At 46.4% G+C, this 25,650-nt stretch overlaps 1 protein-coding gene across 1 annotated transcript; it reads right to left on the bottom strand.

The window, feature by feature from the left end:
- Positions 1-227: 227 nt before the first annotated feature.
- Positions 228-23,680, bottom strand: rusc2 (RUN and SH3 domain containing 2). Its single transcript, XM_034541686.1, has 13 exons — positions 23,584-23,680; positions 10,681-12,405; positions 9,820-10,396; positions 5,305-5,913; positions 4,471-4,662; positions 4,166-4,336; positions 3,607-3,683; positions 3,060-3,234; positions 2,773-2,878; positions 2,320-2,366; positions 1,191-2,229; positions 864-1,046; positions 228-643 (listed from the first exon to the last, which is right to left on the bottom strand). Exons 2-13 carry the CDS (start codon positions 12,229-12,231, stop codon positions 430-432), a joined length of 4,941 nt encoding a protein of 1,646 aa, XP_034397577.1. The 5' UTR covers positions 12,232-12,405; positions 23,584-23,680; the 3' UTR covers positions 228-429.
- Positions 23,681-25,650: the final 1,970 nt, after the last annotated feature.

A 25,650-nucleotide genomic window follows, 5' to 3' on the forward strand; every position in this document is an offset into this window, starting at 1 on the left:
CGCCTCCTCAGCGAGGTGGACGAATGGAGCGCACAGCGCCGGGTCGGGTCATCATATCGTGGCGTCCCCCCCCCCCCCCCCCGGTAGAGATGGACGACAGTCACAGAGAGGAGCAGAGAGAAGAAGAAGAAGAAGAAGAAGAAGAAGAAGAAGAAGAAGCGTCTTGGGGTTGTTGTTTTGGGGTCGTATGCATGCTCGCCGCTCTGGTAGAACCCTCTGGAGTAGAACCCTCTGGAGTAGAACGTGTGAGTTTGGGTTCTAGCCTGCATGCTTCCCTTCGCATGTGCCTGTACATCATCTTCATTTAATATACAATCTTTGTGTTGTTTTTTTTCCCTTCAGGAATCCTCCCTAATGTGCAGTGATCAGTGTTTTCCGGTTCAGCGGTTTGACCTTTGACCTCGCAGCTTTTTCTCCCTCTCTGGCGGTTCAACAGCGCCCGAGTCCAGCGGCGGCGTCCCGGCCGTCCTCCGCGCCGTTGAGGGTGACGTAGACGATGGGGACCAGGCCCCGGGTGGAGCCCAGCGAGCACAGCAGCCAGTCGGGATCGGGCCTCCGGCTCAGGACCCGCAGGACGTCGCCTTTGCTGAAGCTCAGCTGGCCGGGCTCGGTGGCGATGTGGTGGCACAGGGCTCGCACCTCGCTGAGGGGCGAGAGGGGGGAGGCGGAGTCTGTTACTGACCCTTTGTATATTATATTATTATATTACATTCTTGAGGATTTGTCTCGTGTGATAATAACATTAAGTTTTGGCTGGTCGGACAAAAGAATATCATAATATTTCTCTATTCTGAAGATCAAATTATTCATCCATTGATTGAAGAAATAATCAGTTCTTATGAAATTGGAGCATAAAGCGTTACCATGGAGACGGCTGCCTGGCTTCAGTGGGCCGGGTCGGCGGCGGCGGTGGGGGGGAGGCGGTCTGGGGGTGGTGGGCGGGTGCCGCTGGAGGCTCGGCCTTCTTGCCGCCGCCTGCTGCTCCGATAGTCTGAGCCACGAGGTCGAGAACCGACCGGTCCAGAGAGAGCCAACCGGACGGCGGCCTGAGAGAACAATAATAATAATAATAATAATAATCAGCTTCATCTTTTACCGTCAGCAGCCAGAAAAAAGACCCGATGTGTTCGTACAAAATCAATCGTAAAAAAACTTGAAACTAGAGATCCAGACCATCAGACTTTTCTCACCTGGTCTTCTGAGCTTTTCCCTTCTGCTCAGCTGGCTCCGCCCTCGTAGGGGAACCGACGCCGGCTCCAAAGAGCCGGCCCCAGCGCAGACCCTGTCCCTGGGAGGCGCTCTCCTCTTGGGCCGCACCCCCCGGAGGCTTTGCCTCTTTCTCCTGGTTCAGGACCGAGTCCGGCGGGCTGCCCATCCACGACGGCCTCCCCCTGGATCCGGATGACTCCCCGCTGCTGCCGCTGCCGTTCCTGCTGCTTTGCCCCTCCCCTTCTTGACTCGACTCCGCCCCCTCCACCACGCCCTCTCTGGTGGGCGGCAGCCGGTTCTGCCGTCTCTCCGACGGCTTCCTCCTTTTCTCCGTCTTGACAAACTTGGACCCCTCTGCGGATTGGTCGATGTAGACCTGGGAGGACTGCATGAGCTGGTACCACCAGCCCGCCTGCCTCTCCTGCCGCTGGCGCCCCTCCTCCGCCACGTCCTTCTCCTTCTCCTTCCTACCGGCCTTCTCCCGTCCGTCCTCGCCGTCTCCCTGGCTCTCTTGTCCCACGCCTTTCATCCTCTGCCCGCTCATCCCCCTCTCCTTCCACAGATCCTCCATCGTGTCCGGCCTCCTGACCGCCGTCGCGCTCTCCGTCGCGGTGGTCGTCGCCCCCTCGCTCCTCAGCCTCGGTTTCGCTCCCTCTGCCCTCGCGCCGACTCCTTCCATCCTCGGCCACGTTCCCTCGCGCCTCAGCGCCGGCCTCTCGCGCCTCGCCTCCGCACCGGAGTCCCTGACCATCTCGCTCACCGTGGCGCTCCACCCCCTCATGAGCTGGAAGGTGGAGCGGGTGGAGCGGTCCACGCTCTGGCCCGCCGAGCACAGCTGCTCTTTGCGGCGGAGGTGCTCCTGGCCCTTTTGGAGGAGGTGCGGTTCGAACAGCAGGTCCAGGTCAAAGGGGAGGAGCGACAGCGGCTGCAGGAGGAGGAGGAGCTCCTCGAAGAGCGGCTGGCAAGCCCCTTGCGACAGGGGCAGGAAACCCCACGGGTTGTAGTGCGCCGCAATAATGTCTGTGAGAAGAAAAACAAAACGGAGGGGGGACGCGATTCAGAGGAAGCGAGACTTAAATAAATATGTGAAGATGGATAAGGGAGTCTTACCTTCATGAGTGTAGAGGTGATTGAACCAGAACTCCAAAGATTTTAGGCTGAAATGGAAGCAGAAATAAAGAATGGAATAAAGTATTCTCAAACCATAATAAGCTAAAATCGTGACGAAAACCAAGATGGCGATACAGTTCAACAGCGTTTAAGTTAATACGTCCGCAGGCAGTAAGGGATCGAAGCCTTTCAAGCTTACACTATGAAACTAAACGTTTAGACTTTTCTTTTAGCTCTGGTTTTGGTCTCAACCGACTAAAATAACTGTTTTACCGTTTCCTTGAGCGTTGTCTCTATAAAACAGCTGCCTGTGACGACGGGAGTGAAGCAAAACAGTGACGTTCGCAGGCGCAGAGAGAAACTGAGCTAAAAAAATACGTTAAAGCTCTTTTTAAAGCCGTCGGTAAAAACAGTAAAAAAAACAGGCGCGATTCAAAGAAAAAGGGGACTCACTTGAGCAGGCCGATGACGAAGGCGTTGAGTCTCATGCTGTGGCTCGTGAGCTCCGAGTACTGGCTCGCCTTCGAGAACAAGCCGTGGAGGACACGAGTGGACGGACCTGACGGAGACAAGCGTGAAGAAGCACCGTCACCACCGTTTCTTCCCACAAGCACCCAAAACAGCGTTTCTCCGACGTGATGCATCGGTTTCCTTGCACTTCTTTTTTGTTCAGAAAAACTCGTAGAAACGTTAAACAATGATGTGATTTGGCCTCGTGTGGCTTTTTTTGGCCTCCTCACCCGGCTGCGTGGAGGCCTCCGCCAGGCTCCAGGGCCGACAGCGCCGCTGGCCGATGATCAGGTCCAGCACGTAGGCCTTCAGGCCGTCCTGCAGCACCTCGTGCAGGGCCGGGCACAGGTACTTCAGGATGAGGTGCCCCACGTTGGGGCTCACCCAGCTGTTCCCCAGCTTGGCCTGGCAGAGGGGTGGGGGGAGGGAGGGGGGGGGAACCGGGTCAGTGCACAGAGGAAATGAAAGCCTGTACATACCTGTGAGTGAATAGTCGTGTTATATTCCGCTCTAGTTTTACCGATCAATGAATGACCGGTGATCGGTAAACATATTTGGGGGCGTGGCTTTGGAAGGACGGACTGACGAGACGGGGCTCGTCTGCGTTGCCGACTTTCTGGCCAGATTTCACGTCTTTTTTTCCCCCCCACGATATTTATAAACTCGTTGTGTAAAAACGAGTGTAATTAATCCACTGAGAGGTGGTTCAACAATACGGGTCGTGTTCACGAGTCGTGGAATCAGCCCTTCCTCATCGTCACCATTTAAACTCCCTACCTTCACATCTGGGTCTCGGCTGGTGCCGAAGTGCGCCACGATGAGATCCACTGCCGTGTTCACGGCTTTCACCAAACCTGAAGGAGTTAGAAGGAAAGAGGAGGAGAGTTGTGTTAATCCTCCCTTTTTGGGTAACGAGTAACAAACTTTCTCTTCTTTGAAACCATAGCTCAAAGCTCAAAGGGCACTTCGGCAGCGTAGATGTTGGTCCGTTTCGGGGGAACCCGGTCGATGCCGCTGCTCACTACGCGACCTCAAGAGGCCTCGAAGGACCCTCCTCTCTGTCAAGTGGTCTTTCATAAGACACCATTGCACTTTCTTTTGTACTGAGCAGCATGCGGCTGCATCTGTTATCGTCTCCACGACAACGGACCGACTCACAGAGACGATGTGAGGAGATTTGTTGTCGATATCTTTTTTTTAATCTTTTCTTCTTCGGCTACATCAATTATATACATATGTATATATATATTAAATTCAAATTCAATTCTCATTCATATAATAAAGTCATTAAGTTGCCGAGTCCCACACACACACACACACACACGCACACACACACCTCTCTTCTGCGTCAGGTCCACCGAGACGTGGGACTGGGAGGAGGCGCTGCAGGAGGAGGAGCTCGACGGGTCGGGGGAGAGGCAGAACTCCTCGGGAGGCTTCTCGGTCAGGGAGAAGTAGTCCGGCAGGAAGTCGCTGTAGATCTGCTGCAGCTTTGCTGATTGGCCCGCTGCTGAGACACACACACACACACACACAGGTGATCAGAGACACACACGTATACAAACACACACACACACACACACACACACAGTATTCAAGCCCATCGCCACAACCCAACACGGTCAGTAAAATCATGAGCACCGTTGAGCCGTCCCAGCGCGTTGGGGGCGGAAGGGAAATCGAACACGTTCCTCCGGGCGGGTCGCGCCCCCGCGCCGCTCCCGTCGGGTTCCGGGTGACCAGAAGAGTGGCCCTCCGAGGCCCTCTCCAACCCCAGAGGGTTTCGCCGGCGGTACTCCCTCCATTTGAGAGCCTGGGGAGAGAGGTGGTGCGCTGAGGGGGTGGGGAAGGAGTTATGGCCGTGGTCGAAAAGGGTGGAGAGAAAAAAGGAATATTTATGTATGGAAAGAAGAGGAGGAGGAGGAGGAGGAGGAAGAAGAAGAAGGGCAGGTGGGTGGGGGTGAAGGAGGAGATTTCAGTCCATGCATGAAGGGAGAGAAGAAAGAGAAAAAGGACAAACGGTGAGAATGTAAAGAATTCACCAACGTCACAGAAACCAAAGCGTAGAAAAGCTCCTTTTCGAAGTCGATGAAGAGGACCAAAAAACAGGGAAAGATGGCCGCGGGTTATAAAGTTGAAAAGAACAGTAAAGAAAATCGTGACGTGGAATCCACCGAGGAGCTGCGAGGGGTTAAAAGTTGGAGAAGACCGGCTCCAACGTGGTACCGACGGTCATCTTTAAAGGGTCACTTAAATAAGTGTTGTGTCCACGTCTATGGAAGGAGGCACCGTGATGGAGATCTTTATATATCATGTGCAGTAGGACAAACTCTGAGGCCACGTTCACAGGTCCAATAATGCAGTTTGACGGTTTTTGACAACTTGAAGCTCACGTATCAACACAAAGACTTGTAGAAACTATAAAATCGACTTTGGGGCTGTCTTATTTCTGCTGTTGATAACTCTTGAACCTACCGTGATGCGTTCTGGCTCCCGGTGCGTTGCTTTCCTCCGCGGGTTTCCCAGACTCCACGCAGCCCAGCGGGCTCAGCTTGTCGCCGTGGAAACAGTGGCCCTGCGCCGCCCCTCTCTTCGCCCCCAGGGATGGAGGCGGAGCGGTCGGCGGTACCGATGCCCCTCCCTGCTTTGCCGGCGGCGGGGTGCCGAGGCCCGCCGAAAGCGGGCACGAGGGGCTGTGCGGGGTGCAGGTGGAGCAGGTCCCGGAGCTGGGCGCCCCTTGGAGGCGCACCGGGGAGTAGCTGCCGAGGGGCGAGGGGCGCACCGATCCGGGCGGAGGAGGGGCTGCCGCAGCCACAGTCCCCTGGTACCTGTGCACGATTTCGGCCGCGTCTCCACCGTCCTCCCCCGCCGGATCTCCGGAGCCGGAGCCGGAAGTGGAGCTGGAGCGGGCCTGCATCCCAGAGACGTAGCCCGAGAGCAGGGGCAGCTGGGGCTTGGGCTGCGGGGGTCTGGAGGCGAACTGGTGGTGGAAGGTGAAGGGCTGGATGGGGAGGGTGGTGGGCCGCTGGTCCTTGCTGTAGCGCACCACCGCCGGGCCGCTGTCTGAGGAGGTCGAGAGGCCACCTGGACGAGAACCAGAACAACAGGATTAGAATGAATGTATTTGATGTAGATGTACCTAATAAAGAGGCTACTGAAATAGTAGAGGATCATAATAAATGTACTATTCCAGTTCAGGCTTTAATTTAGAGGTACAACTAAAAAGTAATTTGCAGAACTTTTAATTACCTGCAAATTCGAAAGTGTTAAAGATCAAAAGATCAAAAGATTTTTGATTCAAATAGAAGAAAAACAAGTCTGCTTCACTTGTCTTCATGGATATTCAGACTTACATCAGGTTACTTTACAAAACAATAGGTCTTAAATAGGCCGATAAGCGTGAAAACATAAACACAATTTACTTATTAACAAGAGTCCAAGTTGAAAACTTCAAAATTACTTTCTTCAAATCCGAAAAGGTGCTTCCACTTTAGGAACAGGTGAATGAACTATGACATCGTTACGATGAGGTCACGTGACTGGACGAACATGGAGGTTAGACACATAAAAAACTGCTCAATCATGAGTCACGACAGCCCTTACACACACACACACACAAACACGCACACGCACACGCACACGCACACGCACACGCACACTAAACCTGAAGGCCCTGCGTCAGGAGGGACACCAGCGAGGAGAAGCCTTTTTTCCTGCACTTCTCTGCCACGGAGTCAGTCAGTCAGTCTGTGTGTGTGTGTGTGTGTGTGTGTGTGTGTGTGTGTGTGTTCCTCGATCCAGTGCAGCGGAGGACAGACGGGAGAGAGCGCGTGACGTAGACAACGTTGCGCAAGCTGTTTTTATCGCCCTGAAGGCCGGCCCACCGGTGTCACCTGAGCCGGGTGCAGTGGCGTCTCTCGGCCACAGAGGGCGACGCAGAGCTGCTGCAGGAACACAAGGAGGGAGGAGGGAGGAGGGAGGAGGGAGGAGGGAGGAACCCAGCAGGCCTGAGCTCACACTGGGGATGGAGGATGGAAACGCTCCCTTTCTGTCTCTCTTGCTCCGTCATCCCTCTAATCCCCCCCCCCCCCCCTCGATTCCCCTCTTTTCCTCCCCACACCCACCTCTCCTCTCTCCCTTCTCCATCTCCCTCGTCCTCCCTGCCCTTATACGTGTTTTCCTTCGCAGCGTTAGCATCGTTAGCGGGGGAGCAGCTGCAGCCTGATGAATTATAGATGTACGGAGACGACGTGTGTTAGAAAGAGGAGAGGAGGTTTGTGTTTAACATCCTCATCGTCAGGTTCCTGCTCTTTTTGTTCGAGCTACCTGAACTGGTGCATTCTGGGAAGAAGCCACTGGTGCACGTCTGTAAAAAGAGCCTCGCAGATTCAGTAATCTCTATTAAAATCACTTCTTAAAAACCCAGATAGATACGGATTGTTTTTATCCGTGTTTAAATATATCTTAGTTTGGGCTTCCTGTTGTTATTGTCTCGTCTTTGTATCAATAAAGTTATTATTGATTGAAAATCTACAGAGGGAATATGATAATTGGTGCCTCAACTGAATAATCTGTAGGTTATTTACAAAACTAATGTCAGAAAACAGTTAAAAATCTAAATATCTTCAGTTTAATATTTAGTTTTGTCAACTAAATTACTGTCTTTAATTCCTTTCCTCCCCTCAACATTTTTTTAATTAATGCACGGTAAACAAATGAGATGAGAGGGTTAAGTTGATGTTTTCTCCACCAGCATGCTCACATTCCTGCATCCTGACCTCCATGTAGTCCACGCTGTCCACACACAGAGGATCAGAGACACACACTCTACACACATCCGGAGTAAACGAAGCAGAAAAGTGTGTGTTTATGGCCGTGGAGGCCCGAGGGCCGGCGGGGTTGTTATGTATGGAGCCGGCGTGTTTCAGTTGTTTATCAATTTTCACTGAAACGCGTTTGTTGTGAAAACGCGGTCGTAAAAGGTTCAAGCGTACGACCACATGAGAACGTCCTCTTTATGGTCTGGGTTTGGTTGTATTTAACCAGAAAGGGCCCATTTGAGATATAAAAACCTTGGTAATCGGGACCAGAAACGACACTCTTCTCTATTTTTAAGGAGAATATTTTAGTGGAAGAAGCCGAGGCGGAGTAGTTTTGTTAATTAAACCAACATCTCGTTAACGGCTTAATAAATTGCATATCAAAAGAGAATTTATTTTCCTTCTGGGATGATTTTGGGAGGTCCAGCACTGGATAACAGTGTAAACAGGGACAGCTGGAGGCTACTGGGACATTCCCCTCTCTGCTCTTATTCCAGTGGAATTCCAAGCACTCCCCAGTTTGTGTGTTTATCTAACCAGAAGCACGCGGCGGGCAGCCGTTCTCTCGACTTACCGGGGCAAATCCTGGTCTCTGACCACCAGGGGGCGACTCCTCTGGTTGTATAGAAGTCTATGTTTCATGTGTTAAAGCTGCATTCTCTCTCCTGACCACCAGGGGGCGACTCCTCTGGTTGTATAGAAGTCTATGCTTCATGTGTTAAAGCTGCATTCTCTCTCCTGACCACCAGGGGGAGACTCCTCTGGTTGTATAGAAGTCTATGATTCATGTGTTAAAGCTGCATTCTCTCTCCTGACCACCAGGGGGAGACTCCTCTGGTTGTATAGAAGTCTATGATTCATGTGTTAAAGCTGCATTCTCTCTCCTGACCACCAGGGGGCGACTCCTCTGGTTGTATAGAAGTCTATGCTTCATGTGTTAAAGCTGCATTCTCTCTCCTGACCACCAGGGGAAGACTCCTCTGGTTGTATAGAAGTCTATGCTTCATGTGTTAAAGCTGCATTCTCTCTCCTGACCACCAGGGGGCGACTCCTCTGGTTGTATAGAAGTCTATATAAATGACTCTACTTCTCTTGATTTATTCCCTCAGTAAACATTGTAAACATTAGTTTTTGGTCTCAATCTCTAGTTTCAAGTCTTCAATACAGCGTGATGTTCATTTAGTAAATTATGGTCTAATTTGTAGTAAAGTACATCATAAAGCAGGGTATGCTTTAGGGCGGGGCTTATTGTGATGGACAGGGTTGTCTGTGTGTGTTTTCGTCAACGCTCATTTCACATATTTCCTCCCTTAGAGAAACAATAAAATTATACAAATGTATCTTTGTTATTTTTTCAACCCAAAGTCAATGAGGTCATATCAAAGAAAGTCAAAAGCACAGAAACGTCCGTCCGCTCGAAGAAGCTTCTGTAACCTTCCTTTGTCTTGTGGGACGAGTCCCGCCTCCAGGTTCTCTAGGTGAGAACACACACACACACACACACACACACACACACACACACACAGCTCAGAGGGGGGGGTTCCATCTTCTCGCTCACCTGATTGTTATTCAGAGCACGCCCGTCTCACTTCAACCCCTGCTGAAGCTGAGGAAACACACTTTGCTGCACACACACGCGTCGGCACGAGGGGGTTCATAACAAAAGCATCGGCGCCTCATACAGCCACAGACAACGGCTTAACCGATATCCAAAAAGGGAACAGACGCTCCAACTAAAATGTTCATTGTATAAATGTGTGTTTAAGATTCTCCGGGTTTGGGAAGCAGTGAGCACACGACTGGATGAATGAGACCTGGAGGTCATTTAGCTTCGCTTGTTGCGATTCATCGAGGCTTTTGATACGTTTGGTGAAAAATATGACGTTTTCTTCAGGAATTCCAGGGAACAAAGTGATTGACATACAAAAAGGTCACGTTAAACCCAGAAGCAAATCATCATCGTTCATCTCTGTCGTCTATTAGCGGCTAAAGAGACACGTTTTGTCCTCGGGAGTCGGTGGAGACCAAAACAAGAGCAACAAAAAATAAAGAAACGTTTATATTTGACTTAATGCTAATGTAGCCGTTGCGTGGAACACCTTAAACGCTGTGTTTATTACTGTGCGATGTCCCACGTTAAATAAACCGATAAGTAAATAACGTGACGTACCTTCGGCCTTGGTGCGGGTCTCTCTCGCCCCCTGCTGGTGTCGCTCAGCGCTGCCTTGACTGTAACATCTGGTGAAGGGAACGGGCGACAGGCTCCGGCAGTCGGCCTCCGAACGCCGCTCCGGGATGGGAGAGAAATCCAGGGAGGGGTGGGAGTGGGTTGAGTAGGAGAAGGGGTCGGCGGCCGTCTTGAGCGGCGGCGACCCGCCCGATCCGCCGTTTCTCCGCTTGCTTCTCGCGATCTCCGCGAAGGAGGTGACCCGCGGGGGAGCCGGCGTGGTGGCGGCGTCGGCGTCTGCCTCGCTGAGCCGGACGGGGCAGCTCAGCATGCGCTCCAGCGATCCGAGCCGGGGGGGCGGAGACTCGTCCAGGTTGCGGTCGTAGCTGCGAGAGCGGGGGCGGGGTCCCGAGGACGCTCCGATTACGGCGCGGCCAACCACGGGAGGGGAGACGTTGACGTACACCTGGCCTTCCATCGCGGCGGCGGGGGAGCCGGCGGCTCCAACGGCCGCCTGCTGATGCTTCTCCTCCTCCTCCTCCTCCTCATCATCCTCATCACCACCATCGTCATCATCTCGCTGAATGAGGAAAGAATATTTGTTGTATGTCATGATATGAAAACATCGTGTTAATATTTTATACATTTCCAAGTCTTGAAAAAGTGTGACGATTTTATATATTCCTCGTAAGCCAATCAGAGCAGAGGAGCTCTTAAAGAGACAGGCGGAGGGTGGATACATAATAATAATAATAATAATAATAATGCATTTAATTTATATAGCGCTTTTCATAATACTCAAAGACACTTGCATAAAATATGAAACTGTTATATATTGCAGTGATTGGAAGATTCTCCACTCACCCTGGATGACTCTCCGTCTTCGTCCTCTTCCTCCACACCCTCCTCCTCGGCTCTCTGCCTGAACAGGAAGTACTCGTTGGGCTGGGTCGGGGTGGGGCTGCCTTTGCTGTGCTCGTCGGAGCAGCTGTTGACCGAGGAGCCCGCGGGGCTCGGAGACGACTGGGCCGACAGGTCGCACGTGACCAGCTTGTAGTAGTTCTGGGTGGCGACCACCAGTCGCGCCTGGCTCTGCAGACAGGAGGCGAGGTCTCCGGACGACCCGGAGTGCGGCGGGTGGTAGGAGTTGCAGTTGGCGTCGAGGTCGAGGGCGCCCTGGTGCTCCGCGGCGCACGAGCACGTGGAGGAGGTGGACAGGTGCGGCTCGCGGACGAGAGGGAAGGTGCCGCCGAGGCAGGAGGGTTGTGAAAGAGGCGGTTCCGTCGGGGAGGTGTGAAGGTCCAAATAGAAAGCCCCCACCGCGGAGTCTCGCTTGGGATCCGAAGCGGACGAGGTGCGGCGGTGCTCAGCGGAGCCGTTGAGGTTGGTGTGCCCGGACGGCGGCGGCTTCTCCGGAACGCTGTTGTTCATCTTGTTGTAAATGGCGCTGAAGTTCACCAGCACGCCGTCCGAGCTGTTGCAGGAGGAGTCGCTGCCGTAGCCCCGCTGGCACTCCGAGAAGGGCTCCGAGAAGGATTCGGGGAAGTGCTGAGGGTAGTTCTGGGAGAGCGCGCAGCAGGAGCAGTGCTGCGTGCAGGAGCTGGAGGAGCTCCGGCCGCACCTCATGGGGTGGTCCTCCTCTTCCCCGTCGTCCTCGCCCCAGTCCTGCTCGCCGCAGTCCATGGACATGTTGGAGCCGCTGCTGCTGTGGCGCAGCTGGCTGTCCAGTCCCAGGATCTCCAGGTCCTTCAGGTGGGCGGAGAGCTCGGAGGCCGCCGCCCTCAGAGAGTGCCGGGTGCTTCCGCCCGCCGACCGGTGCAAAAGGAAGGGCTCGGCGGCGAAGCCCAGGTCGTGCAAGTGGAAAGGAACCATCCCTTTGTCGAGGGCGGGGTTGGTGTCGCTGTGGAGGTGAAAAGAGGAGTCTTCAAGGTAACCGCTGAGGTTGTCGCCATCCTCCTCCTCCTCCTCCTCTTCTTCCTCCTCATCCTCGTCCTCTGTGTTCAGCAGGAACGGATTGTGACGCAGCGGATTCCTGTTCCTGGGTTTGGCCCTGGGCAGCGTGTGAGCGCTGATCGCCTGGTCCTCCGAATTGCTCGAGGTGAACGATGAATCGTCGCTCGCCGTGCTGCCTCCCCTCCCGCCGACGTTCCTCTCCGTCTGGCCGTTGTGGGAGGCCCGGGAGCCGCCGGAGGCCTGGATCAGGCTGCTGTAGAGCAGAGCCTCTCTCTGAAGGACGTCTCTCTCGGGGAGCGACGTGGTGCGACTCAAGCCCAGGTTCTCCGGCGGGATGAACGTGGCGCCCCTCTTCAGCGAGATCCCGCAGCCACCCTGCCGTCCGCCGGACACCTGGCAGTGCACCAGGGGGATGTGGTGCACGATCAGGGTCTCGCCCAACAGCTTGGGAGGGCTGTCCATTGATGCAGGAGAAGGGGGGGAGGGAGCTCCTGTGTGGGGTCAAGGGTACAGGTAGATGTGGGGTCTGTTTGGCGCTTTAGTTCACGCTCTGTGTGCCGGGCCCAGCTCTGAGGGGCTGCCGGGCATTTGGAAGGAGAGGTCGCGGAGGTCAACGCCGTGGTCCGAGTGGCACATCTGGAACATACGGAGAGAGAGAAAGAGGAAAGTTACGTTACGGGCCACATTCAGGAGACAGAAGGGTTCGAGGCCACGCGGTCGTAGTCCAGGAAATAGAGCGATCAATAACGAGTAACGTCCTCGTTAATCTCAGTCGAGACAAATAAACATGGCTTTTATATTATATTCTTAATTGTTGTTGTTTTTTTTATGTCAAATGAGTTCCTCGTTGCCATCAGATCTTTTGTGTTTCATGATTTTGACAGGAAATATTAAAGTAAAGTTCACCCAGAAATAAGCTTCTTATCTAAAATAGATGCAGTAACAGTACAGAACTCCATCCCTCTAGGCTCATCTGTGCACTGAGCACAGTGAGTCATACACACACACACCAAGCAGCTGACTCTTAAACAGGGCTATGATATCATCCCCATATTACACCCTAAGTGAGTAACACACACACACATCTGTCACACCTTAAATGGAAATAAAGAATAAAATAAAACCTCACGTCTCTCTCACTTTGCAGGCCGATGACAAATTGAGCCGATTATTGGTTTATGTTGATTTTAAATCACGGGGCGGGCTTTAGCACCCCGTGCTCGTGATTCAGAGACACGTTGACGCTCAACCTGGATGCAGGTGATCACACGCATGTTAAAAGGTGTGGTTTTAGACGTCAATATAAGATTTATAAGTTTTAGTGTCTTGGAGCGATTGCAGTTTAATACTTTCTGGTATTTTTGAGTGATTTTTCATCTTTTTTTTTATCAATTCTCCAGTGGTTACCATTTTTTAAATTTTATTTAGCACCAAATATGTGTAACAAATGGAATCAACAAAAAAAATTGCTGCCAATAAATTATGAGACATAAGTACTTACAGTCATAACGCTGTAAGCTGTACAATCTTATTTTAATGGATTTAGTCTTATTTCTTATTTAAGAATCAAAACAACTTGACACACACTGCTGCATCTCAAAAATAATAACTCAGGACCCCCTTTAGGATCTGTGTGGGTCTACAACGGTCCAGACGATATTTTCCCAGACGCTCTCTGCATTTCTTCTGTCAACAGTGGTTGAAAGTCTTTTTTTTTTCTTATCTAAAATGACATGGATATTTCTGTCAGACGTAAGTTAATTCACCCTTTGAAACATGTTTAATTTCCCCCAGTAAAGTATTACAAAGTACAATATAAGCTGTACTAGTATTATCGTCTGCTCACCGGATCACGACCTGGACCAGACTAACTAAGATTTATAGTAATCCCTCTATTATACCTGCTTAGTGAACCATAATCCCATGAAAAAGCTAATTTGAAACACTATTCTAATTCTTTTGGCAAGTGTGATTGAGACTAGAGAGAGAGAAAAAAAAAAAGAGGTGTTACATTACGTCACATTAAAGAGACGCACAATATAATTATAATAATTATAACAATATACGGGACCTTCTCGAGCACAGTAACTAGCAGGTGCATCGTGAGTACTGCTTCATCCTTTTTTTATTGTTAAATGTGGAGAAGCCAAAAGGCCGGCTGGATGTGGGACTAGTTTAAGAGCAGAGTGATAACTGAGATGTCACTCTTGAGAAGTAACCTTTTAAAATGGTATTTACTGTCAGGGAGGCTTCAGCTTCAACCTTTTTCATCTCACAGCCCGGAACAATGAACTTCTGCTGCATTGTGTACTTTTGTTTGTTGTTGTTGTTTTTATGAATTATTGGAGGCAAGACAAGACCATTATCAGCTACATGACATACCTTCTAATAAAATGCATATTTCCTGCTTTGTTCGTGGACACCTCATCATAGCAGTTGTAGGCTGGCAGAGTTTTTTTTTAAATCATATCTATAACGCAGATTTTCTTTTCCTGAAGGGTTGAGCCGCAGAGCTCCATGCTGGGACCCACCTCCGCCGTGGGGCCCTTTCCGGTCCCGAGCGTGGAGCAGGGAAGTGACGTCCGATATTGTTTGAAATGGAGCCGCACAAAGTCCGCCAACAACATCGAACAACACAACCTGAACATTTTTATAACTGTAATTTAAGAACTTAGGTCACCTGTACTAAGTACAGTAACCTGTACTATGCTAACGTTAGCTAGCAAGGCTAATGTCAGATAGTAATTCCCGTTGAATTGCTGTAACTCTTATTTCCTCTTTGTAACTTTACCGTTACCGGGTACAACCATTAGGACCCTTCACTTCTAAGGCGAGAAAAGGACCTTTTCAGATAGGAGTAGAGACCTCTGACAGAAAAAGCTCATAAATTACAAAACGCCTCCACCATTTAATGTAGAAATACAAAGATGACCCTGATAAGATTGATTGGCTCTTATGACCGGCCTTGTTCACCCTGCCGATGCTGTATTATGGTATGGCGATCCTGAAAGGCGTAGTAGTTTGAGCGAAAACAAAAAAGACCTCAGAAATGTGTCGCTTTCCTGCAGGAAAACAATATCCCTGACACATGTACGGATGCACGTTGGCTGCCAGACTGTTCAAGTATTCGAGAGTACGCACACAGAAACTGAAACAGAGGAACTTGTGAATGGGACCGTTGAACAGACCCGGCCATTATGCGCCCTTGTTTTGAACGCCACAGCCAGAGGAACCGTCCAGCTTTATGTACGGGGGGCTTTTTCATGCTAAAACATGCAAATAAACTAGCAGGGATTTATGTTAATTACCTCAAACGTGGGACAAAGGCACAGATACAACTTGCCCTTATCACCACATAAAATTCAAAGAAAGTAAAAGTTCAAAGGTGGCATTGTTCAGCTTTCCCACAGTCGGTCCTTGTGCTTTTAAGTCAACAACAACGGCCCTGAGATCTGTGTTATTGACAGATTACAGCGGATCAGATCGGATCACGAGAACAAAGAAGCGGAGCAGGGGCCAATCGCATTTCATTTCCCACGCAACATCAGGGAACCCTGAGCCACGGCGAGCCAATCAGGACGGAGCCGTGCTGTGGGAGGCAACCACAAAAAACATCCAGGGAGGGGGGAAAAAATGCGTAAAAAACAACAAGAAGTAACCATGCCAACCAAGTTAAAGCACAAAGACAAATCCAGACGTTTTTTGGGGCGTTTGAAGCATCTTGGTTTTCGAGAAAAAAAAAGAAAGCAACGATTGCCGCTTTAAGAGCGTCCCGAACCTTCACTTGAACCAGATGGAACAAACTACAAGGGATTCAACGGGGGGCAAGTTATTAAATTCAAGACAGAACCACATCATTACTTGAGAAAACATGAAGAGAAAACTAGCAAATGCCTCAAGGGGTTTTCTTTCCAACGAGGGATTCATTGAGGGGTTCTCGTAATAGCCAATTAGCTTTGTGTTTTCTCCACCAACACGTCCTTAACGGGGTTCTTTGGAAAACCCACATTATTGTACGTCATCCTTTTGGAGAGCAGGTTAGGAAATTGACCTATTTATGAAACTAGCACACGCACTGAGGGGTGAAAAGGAAACCAACGCTGTAACAAAGGACATCCTCCCTCTTATATCATTAGGGCTGAACTTCCAGGAATAAGTCTGAGCCCGTGGTGGTGGGGGCAGAGACAGCCCATTACCATGATGGATGTGGTCCACACTCACAGTTGAATTGAATTGGCAATGGGGGAAGAAGTCAACATCTTTGTGTGGAAGCTGGAGCAGAAAATGACTGAAATGCATCCGGAGACGGTCGATAATCTTGTGGAGATTTCCACCATCGTGACTCGCATTAAAAATTCCCATCATTCCCACGTTAAGACACATGTTAAGCTACACATGTTTAAAAACTAATTTATCAAATTCTACCAATGTTTTACAACCCCCCCCCCCCTTCTATTTTTACACGTCTGTTGGACCTCATCCTTAAGTCAGATTTGCTGACGTTTCGCGAGCTCTAGCTAACGTTGTAACGTGCAGCGTAATATGAACGAGCTAAAAATTTCGGGGACGTATCTATGGGCCTTTCTGATACAACCCTGGTTTGAAAAAACAAAACGTACATTTTATAATAGCCGTTGGTGGAGGTGTAGTTCTCTCTCTTTCTTTCACATCAAACTGATGCTGTACGAATTGGCATGGCAGGTTTATTCTTATTATATCGAGATACCCTCCTGCCTCTAAAAAGGCTTTTTAAACTACCTGAACGACAGCAGCCAAATATCCCAGACATCTGGCTTCCTGTTGCTTTTGATTACCCATCATGCATTTGATGTCACTGAACTAATTTTTCATGTATCCTGTCTGTTCAGAGAGTCCCTGTTTTCTCTCTCGTCTCCTGCACCGGTGGTACCGCCTGTAGTGTGTGTGTGTGTGTGTGTGTGTGTGTGTGTGTGTTAGCTCGAGCCGCTAACCGAATGAAAAGAGCTTTTGTTTGTTGCAGACATTCAGCATCGCACAGCAGCGTCAAATGAAGCCTGACGTAAAGAATGTGGGCGCTAAAAAAAGGGAGGGACTCGACCTCGGAGGTTTCATGGGCCTTTCTCCCATCACCGCCTGCTATTATTTTTTTTATTAACATGGAAAACACAGTGTGTCAAAAATAATAATATTTGAGACGGATCAAGTGGAGTAAAAAAAATAAAGAAACAACGAGGAAATGACCGCTAAACGTTGTCGGATCGGTGGGCTTCAGCTATATTTATTCATTTACTGCCGTCCTTTGACAACATGCGGATGCCAACATGCACATTAGGTACAACAAAACATTTAGACTAGAAAGTCACCGGCTCACCGGACTCGTTGTGATGGATCGTCTGGGAACTGTGAAGCCTTGAACCCCCAACTTCATGGCCATGACTCTGCGCTGAACTACAAACAGACCGACGCCGGCCTGCCGCGCCCCAAAAAGAGATCTCCACGCTGCTTCTCCAAGGAGCCTCGAAGCGATCGCGGGCTGCTCCCTGAAGCACGCCGGCGCTGATCCGATCGCTCACCGACTCGTCGACGCGGCGAAACGCGAAGCCTCATCGATCCTCGAATCGAGCGCTCCCTTTGGCTCCTTCACAGGTCAAAAGGTTCTGGGCCCAGAGACGAATCGTCATCACGGACGGTTCTTTTTTTCAAAGTGCTGCATCCACATCAGTACACGGACCGGACCGATGGCGAGTCGTTAGTGGAGTTACGCCATCGATCGTCATCACGAGGTTCTGGGGGAGGTGAGTGCACTGATGCTGCCGCTTAATGGCACCACGCAAGGTGGTGCCGGGGTACTTTTTTTTCCACGTGGGCTCAATCAATCAACTTCAATTAGTCAATCCCTTGAGCCGCCGGTGTGTTCCAACGCCGGCTAAAGATGACCACGTGGCCCCTGATCCCCGCTTCCTGTCAAAGGCTTAGTGACAGTCTCCCCTCCTGAAGTTGAGGACTCTTACGGACTCTTGCGTAACAGCGGACCGGTGTGCCGACGCCGCTAACCGTTAGCTGACATCCAGTCACAGTCACAGTCGAGCTGCTACTGGAATGTGACTTTACAAATAGTACGAGTTGTACCTCTTCTCTTGTGTTGCAGTATTAAAAGTAAGCCAGTTTCGTTTTTTTTTTAAACTCATCTGAATCTTTAGCTTGAGTTGCAACGAATCAATTGACTGCAAACTATTTAAATGACTTGATTCCAGCTTCTTAAATGTGAATATTTTCCGGGTGTTTTTCTACCTCTACGACCGTTATATGAATATCTTTGAGTTCACGATTTTATAGACCAAAAAAAACTCCTGTATGGATTAATAAAAATTCAGAACAGTATGATAATAGGATGAATTAGTATAATGTCCCTCTGCTGCACATCGAGGTTTACTTCTACAGGAACACGCAACAAATCATCATGAGGCAGATATCGGCTTTCTAAAGCTGCAGTTCTCTTCTTCCAGCCTTAATGCATCTCTCCCTCTCTCTCTCTCTTTGCTGACTCCTGATCTTCTCACTTCTCACTCTTCTCCTCTTTCTCTGGTCCATTTCCAAAGCACCTCTCACTCTCCTCACGGCCCTCTTTCGATCCATCGTCCCTCCCCCCCCCCCCTTCACTAAATCCCTCTCTTCCATCCACTGTGTGCACTGCAGTCTCTCCAGAGCCCATTTCTGCCTCTCTAATCGTCTCCCTTCCTCCCTCCTTGCATCTCTCTCTCTCTCCCCCCCCCTCCATGCTGCTGCACACACAAATATGTCCACCCAAGACGGACTGCAGCTTTCTAGTGGAGGTGGGCCCCGGCACACTTCCCAACCCCGATCCCTTTGAGGGTTGCTCTGGAAATACCCGACTGGAGTACCACCTCATGTGTACCTCCATCACACAGAGAGAGAGAGAGAGAGAGAAACCACAAGAGCAATTAGGAGAATGCCTTGCTCAATAACAACCGAATGTTGTGTACACGGGAAAGCGGAGGAGAGTGTTGACCCGACAACCCACAGATGATTTTCCGGTGGTTTCCCGACTTATAGTTAAAGTCTTATAAGTCATTATGACAATATCATGATATCCATAGGTAATCGTAAACAAACTTCTGTAACTGGGGTTCGCCGTCACACGAGCCAAAACGACGAAGGTCGACGGGGTCAAACGCGTCGCAATGGGGCCCAAAACGTTTCTAACAAAAATTAAACTACGGAAACGTGCTGCTTGCGCTTCAGAGAGAAAAAAACCCCACGATCTCTCGTTTTGTTTTCTTTCTCCAGAGTTGAAAAATAAAAGTAATTCAAGCCGACGAAACGTTTGGAAAATATTGGAAATCATCATCGAACGAGAGGACGTCTTTAAAGTTGTTCCCCGATCAAAGCAGAGTATTTAATCTCTCCATCCAGCTGAATGTTCTTGCCAGTAATCCTGGAACTGCAAAGGCGGCAGAGGAGCAGAGCATAACGAGGGAACCTGGAGCTAAATAATGAAGAACCGGTGATGCATTCGGTGCAACTTGAGGTCAGAAGGATTTAAATATCTCTGTGACGCTCAACTATAATCACAATATGCAAATTTGTCCTGGAACTTTAGGCTGATTCAGCAGCTAAACTACAAGTCGTGATGTCATCATTACCAGACCGCGGTGAGGATGTCAACAGTGTACTGAGAGTGACTCAGTGCTCCTTCACACTCAGACAGATGAGCCCCAAATACAGTGCAGCCCTGGGCAACGGTCATCTGCTGCAGCAATTAACACACACACACACACACACACACAGCTCATTCTGGGTGCTTTTAAATCAGTGAAACATTGCAGGCAGAGAGCCATGAAAGAAACAGAACTACCATAACAAGCCTGAGAGCAAAACGTGTGTGTGTGTGTGTGTGTGTGTGTGTGTGTGTGTGACTCATAAGTCCCAGCTCTTACATCCACCGTGCACATATTTTCCTTTCAGACACAGAAATTATGGTCACGCACTTTGAGCAGATGACAAAACATTCAAGTAAACTCAACGAGTCAAAGTAGAAATCCCGGGAAGTCGAACACTCAGCTGCAATGTCAGCCGCAAGATGCATTTTAAATATGAAAAGTGGTAGTATTGTGGTGGCGTTTTCATTAGAGTGCAACTAAAAAGAAAGGGACTGAAGTTTTATCGACGAAATGTGTGTGTACAAGTACTTGTATGCATTAGTAGTTTCAATTACAGCCCGACACTGATATTGATATTTGGAAGTCTAAACAATACACAAGATAAACAAACAGTCTTGATACCCTCAGCTCTGTGTATCAAAACTGCAGCTGCACCTGATATCTCAGCTCGGCTGACATATTATGTTTATGTAAAAAACACAAATGGAAAGTGCATCAAAAGTGTACTTAAATCCAATACTTGACTAAATGTACCGTATTATCTTTTAACGCCGCAGTAATAAAAAAAAAGGGACTTGACACCGCCCTTTCCTCCGACTGCAAACAGAAAGGGACCCCGAGCAGGTTCCCTGAGGGACTCCCGAGAACCTCGACGATACCTTCACAAACCCCGTGAAATGTTGTATGGACGTCACGTCCAGGCCAAACCACCCGCAGGCCTGCAGAGGATCCACGTGGGCTCCGCTGGCTGGGAGGTCACACCGATACCAGAGGGTCCTTTAGCCGGTTGACACGGGGTTCAAGAGTCTGGTGGTTTTTGTTCGAAGTACCTCAATAATAGAGTTTAGAAAGCAAAAGAAAAAAAAAGGCTTTGGGGATGTTGGCCCGCCTTGAAAAGTCATATCAAAATAATAAAATCAAATGTAATCCTTTCAACATTGGACAACCTTCAACACGAGCCAAGCGAAGCGTTCAGGCGACGCTGTTCTTCACTGATAGCAGAGAGTGTTGAAACGCTCTATTGGGGGAAGCCAGATAACAATAGGAGGACAATAGGAGCGTTTTACATAACGCATTGGGGACTTATTAATTAAGATGTTTCAACGGAAAACACACGGAAAGTTAAGTTCAAATGTAAACTACCAAACAGTGTATTCTAGTACAGCTGAAATGATTAATAAATACATTTTAACAAACATGTGTCATCACTGACGGGTTTATGGATATATTCAACATTAGCCTGATTTACTGATATAATATAACTCTTTGTGAATCACCGGTTTATGTGTTGAATACATGAAGCTCACCAGCAGAGGTGGACCAGCAGAGAGAGTTAATAATGTATTCATAATAATAATAATATTATTATATTCTTCATAATTTTAATAAAATGAAGATATTAGGCAAAATAATTACAATTAATTGTATAATTAATTATGTTAATGTAGTAGTCATAATTGTAAGTGTTATTGTATTAGTAATACTTTGAATAATAATATATTCATAATACTTTTAATCATATTAATATATTCTTAGTAATTGAGACGCCATTTCTCACTATTATTACCAAAAGAAGTCAATCGATTAATGTAGAAAGTAATCAGACGATGAATCCATGATGAAAATAATAGTTAGTTAAAGAAATGTGCTCCAGCTCAACCAACTACAGCAGTGAAATCCTGCTTTTAAGTAATATATATATATAATATATAATAGTACAACATTTTTCCTCTTTAATTAAACATGCAAAACTATCACATGTTGCCGAAATTCAAAATATGATTGCCATTTTTAGGAACATTTATATTTGGAGTCATTAAGAAAAGGTGACGTGCAGCGTCGTCTTGTCACTGTTCTCACTGTAACAGCAATATTTAATCACCAACGCAGCAAATATTGAACATTTCTTATTTAGTTTATACCTTTTGCTGTTCCTATTGTTTTTACATGTTAGACCAAAGGACAAAAATCGTTTTTTATCTTGATTTTTCAGTAAATTCTTCTGCACAGAATGTCAAACAATATTGTCAATTTGTTTGTTTTCTTTGACCAACAATTCAAACTTCAAAGATATTAAAGAAGCTCAAATCAGATGTTCGCCAGCTAGCTAAAAAAAATAATACAAAAACAATTATTCGATTATGAAAATTGTATATTTTGTATTTTCTGTCAACTGAGTAAATAAATATTAATTGACTAATATTTTCAGTGCACAAGAGGTCAGACAGTTAACTTTAGACTTAGAGAGAGACATGAGAGAAGAGACAGCGTCTCTATTTCTGTCTACTGGTAAAAGTAGAAACGGCTTCAGGTCTGAGGACCACCAGTCAGCATCTGGACCCTGACATTCACTTTAGCTACCCAAGAAAAATCCAAACAAACAGATCTGTGTATTGCTTGAGAAGGATAACGTCACTGCCGCATAGTTATGGGTGTAAATCCCAGTGTGACATGTTACTCTCACAGATAGTGACACAGTTTGACTGGCTGGTGTTGATTCAGGGTATTATTGTGACCTCCAAATGTCACTCTAAGCCTGCTGATCTTCAAATCTCTCTAACTACTCGCAACTGTTAAAATCTGTTAAATAAAAAAACGTTGCAGTCATCAAATAATGATGTGAAAGATACAATATAAACATGTATGTCCCTATAAACACATAACTATGTACACAATATGTCCCTTACAAATCCCCCATTGAATAAAATAACGTGATGTTTTACTTTATTTCATATAAATGCATTAAAACAACCAAGGCTGACTAATGCTGTAGAGATGACACGACGGTAATATTGCATGAAATGCACCTCACAACGCCAACTTGCATACAGCGATCAGAATTACAACAGGAAACGCTGCCAGTCTGTCTTCAGAATAAAAGCCTGGGAGTGTACGCTAGGAAGACAATTACAATTATTTAAAAATAGTAAAAATCAACTCATATCTGTAGTTGATATATGTCTACAAAAAAATATACCACGAACTGAACATTATTTGTAATAATGAGTGAGAACATATCTTAAAATATGTAATTTATTTTAATAAACAATAAATATGCAATAGCATTCTATTGATGTTGAATAACTTGTTTTGTAATGGGTTTTTTTTAAATTAGCATCTCACTCTTTGTACGTACAAATTGTTGTTTTGTTTTCTACATAAAACAACCCTGTTATTTTAGGATGCTAATGTTATTTTTCCTCATGGCATTCTTTACCTTGCCCTAGAGTCTCGCTTTTTAAAATTGTTAGATATTCCTTAATATGTTCTAACTATGCACTTTTTTATTTAAATGTCATTATCTTTCTATTTCTATTGTCCACTGTGATTTCAAGCGTTTCCAAAACGTCACGGAGCTTTTATTCTGGTAAGCGGAAGCGGAAGTCGCGTCGCTTCATCCCGGACAAACTTAACGGTCGCTGTCGTCGAGAATGGGGACGCAGGCCGCCCGCGCGCGCACAACGTCAACACCACCGGCTCACGTTACCGCAAACGAATTAAAAGATTTAAAAAAAACAATTTTTTTACTGACTAATTATTATTATTTTCATCCCTCAAAAAAGGACGAAACACAACCGTTGAGGCGTTTTAATTAACCGTTACCCTCCGTTGCTGCGCAGCCTTTTGTGCCACTGCGTTAAAAAAAATAAAAAAAATAAATAAAGCGAACCCATAACGCCACCAAACAAAACTAACGTGTTCTTCTTAAAACGTTTAACGCCATTGTGTTTAAAGACGACGTGGAGATTAGGAGCGGGGGGGGGGGGGGAGTGGGCTGAGAAGCGGCGTGTTTCCCGTTAGGACCGACCGGAGGCAGCGGATTGTTTTTTTCAGCCTCCGCCGCGATGCTATTCACCCCCCCCCCCCCCCCAAAAAAAAAAAAAATACGACCAAAATAACCCCATTTAAATCCACACGTAAAACGACACCTCACCTTGACGCAGCCGGTCGCCAGTCGGCGTCGACACGAAGCAACCGTAGCCGTCAGTGCACCGGGCCGGTGGAGCTGCTAGTCCGGGATACATACGGTCGTCTCCTCCGTGAAGGACTGCGGGGCAGACAGCGGCGGTGCGTCGCGGGGAGACGGGTTGGGTTGGGCCGGAGAGGCGGCGCGTCATCCTGAGGTCACAGCTCGGTCCCAGACTGGATTATCTAATCCTGGGTGGGACGGGTGCAGCTCACTAGGGCCCGTTAACCGGTTGGTTTGGGACTGGGACACAACATGTCCATACAAACACCTATATATTTATTATGTTATATTATATTATAATTTATTATATTATATCATATATTACATCATTATATTATATTACATTACATTATATATATATATATATATATATATATATATATATATATATATATATATATATATATATATATATGTATATGACATTATATGACATAAGTATATTATATTACTGTTACATCATATCATATTATTTATTAAATTATATTACATTATAATATATAATATAATATTATATTAGAGATGGACTGGGACACAACATGTCCATACAAACAGCTATATATTTATTATGTTGTATTATATTATGTTACATTATATTATATTATAATTTATTGTATTCTATCATATATTAAAATATGATATTATATTACATTACATTATATATATATATTTATATGACATAAGTATATTATATTACGTTACATCATATAATTTATTAAATTATATTACATTATAATATATAATATAATATTTTATTATATTATATTAGAGTTGGACTGGGACACAACATGTCCATACAAACACCTATATATTTATTATGTTGTATTATATTATGTTACATTATATTATATTATAATTTATTATATTACATAAAATTATCATATATTACATAATTATATTATATTACATTACATTATATATATATATTTTTATGACATAAGTATATATTATATTACGTTACATCATATATCATTTCTTAAATTATATTACATTATAATATATAATATAATATTTTATTATATTATATTAGAGATGGACTGGGACACAACATGTCCATACAAACACCTATATATTTATTTTGTTATATTATGTTACATTATATTATATTATAATGTATTATATTACATCAAAATATTATATTATATCATATATTACATCATTATATTATATTACATTACATTATATATATATTTATATGACATTATATGACATAAGTATATTATATTACGTTAAATCATATCATATCATTTATAATAAATAATATTGTATTATATTATATTAGAGATGCATGGGCTGAAGGCCAGGGTCTACCATTTTCGTGAAATGATACAAATGTAATCACCTGATTAAAATGGCAGATTATAGAATACATAACACGTTTACTGTAACTGGGGCCGATCACTAGGTCTCCAATCTTTGAGCAGGTGTATACACTGTACATCTCCAGAAATGATCATGTTAACTTGATCAAAAGCAACCTTTAATTTGCATCATAATTAAATGGTTTGAAAATGTCTTGTCGAAGCATTAATTTAGCATTAATATCTCCCAATTTGAGCAGATAGAATGGTGATGAACACAATGAAGAAACAATACTGTCCTGACAGAGATAAATAAGGGTTTAAATGCCATAACCAGGATCACATCCAACTTTACAGTTTCACATAGACCTCAAGCCTTAGTCCACAGCGCCATCTTAGATTTGGTAAACTACGCCTCTCTAATGTTCAGTGCTGCTGATGATCAGCAGTTTAACAGAGTGTCTCCTTTTATGAAACTATCATATTACCCTGTGGGAAAACTGTATTATTGCTGCAGCAGTGAAGGTCATAGAGTTAACAACATATTATTAAAGATTATTATAACAGCGAGGACCATAAGCAAGAAATAAACTGAGATAAAAAATTCAGCTGTTTTTGATAGACATTACAGGTGGACGCATATATAAAAGTGGACTCTATTCTATTAATCTTGAATCTAAACTGACTCCAGTCATTGTTTAGAGAAAAGAAAAACTACAAACAAAAGATT

The sequence above is a fragment of the Cyclopterus lumpus genome, chromosome 9, assembly GCF_009769545.1.
Source record: "Cyclopterus lumpus isolate fCycLum1 chromosome 9, fCycLum1.pri, whole genome shotgun sequence".
In the NCBI taxonomy this organism is placed as follows: domain Eukaryota; kingdom Metazoa; phylum Chordata; class Actinopteri; order Perciformes; family Cyclopteridae; genus Cyclopterus; species Cyclopterus lumpus.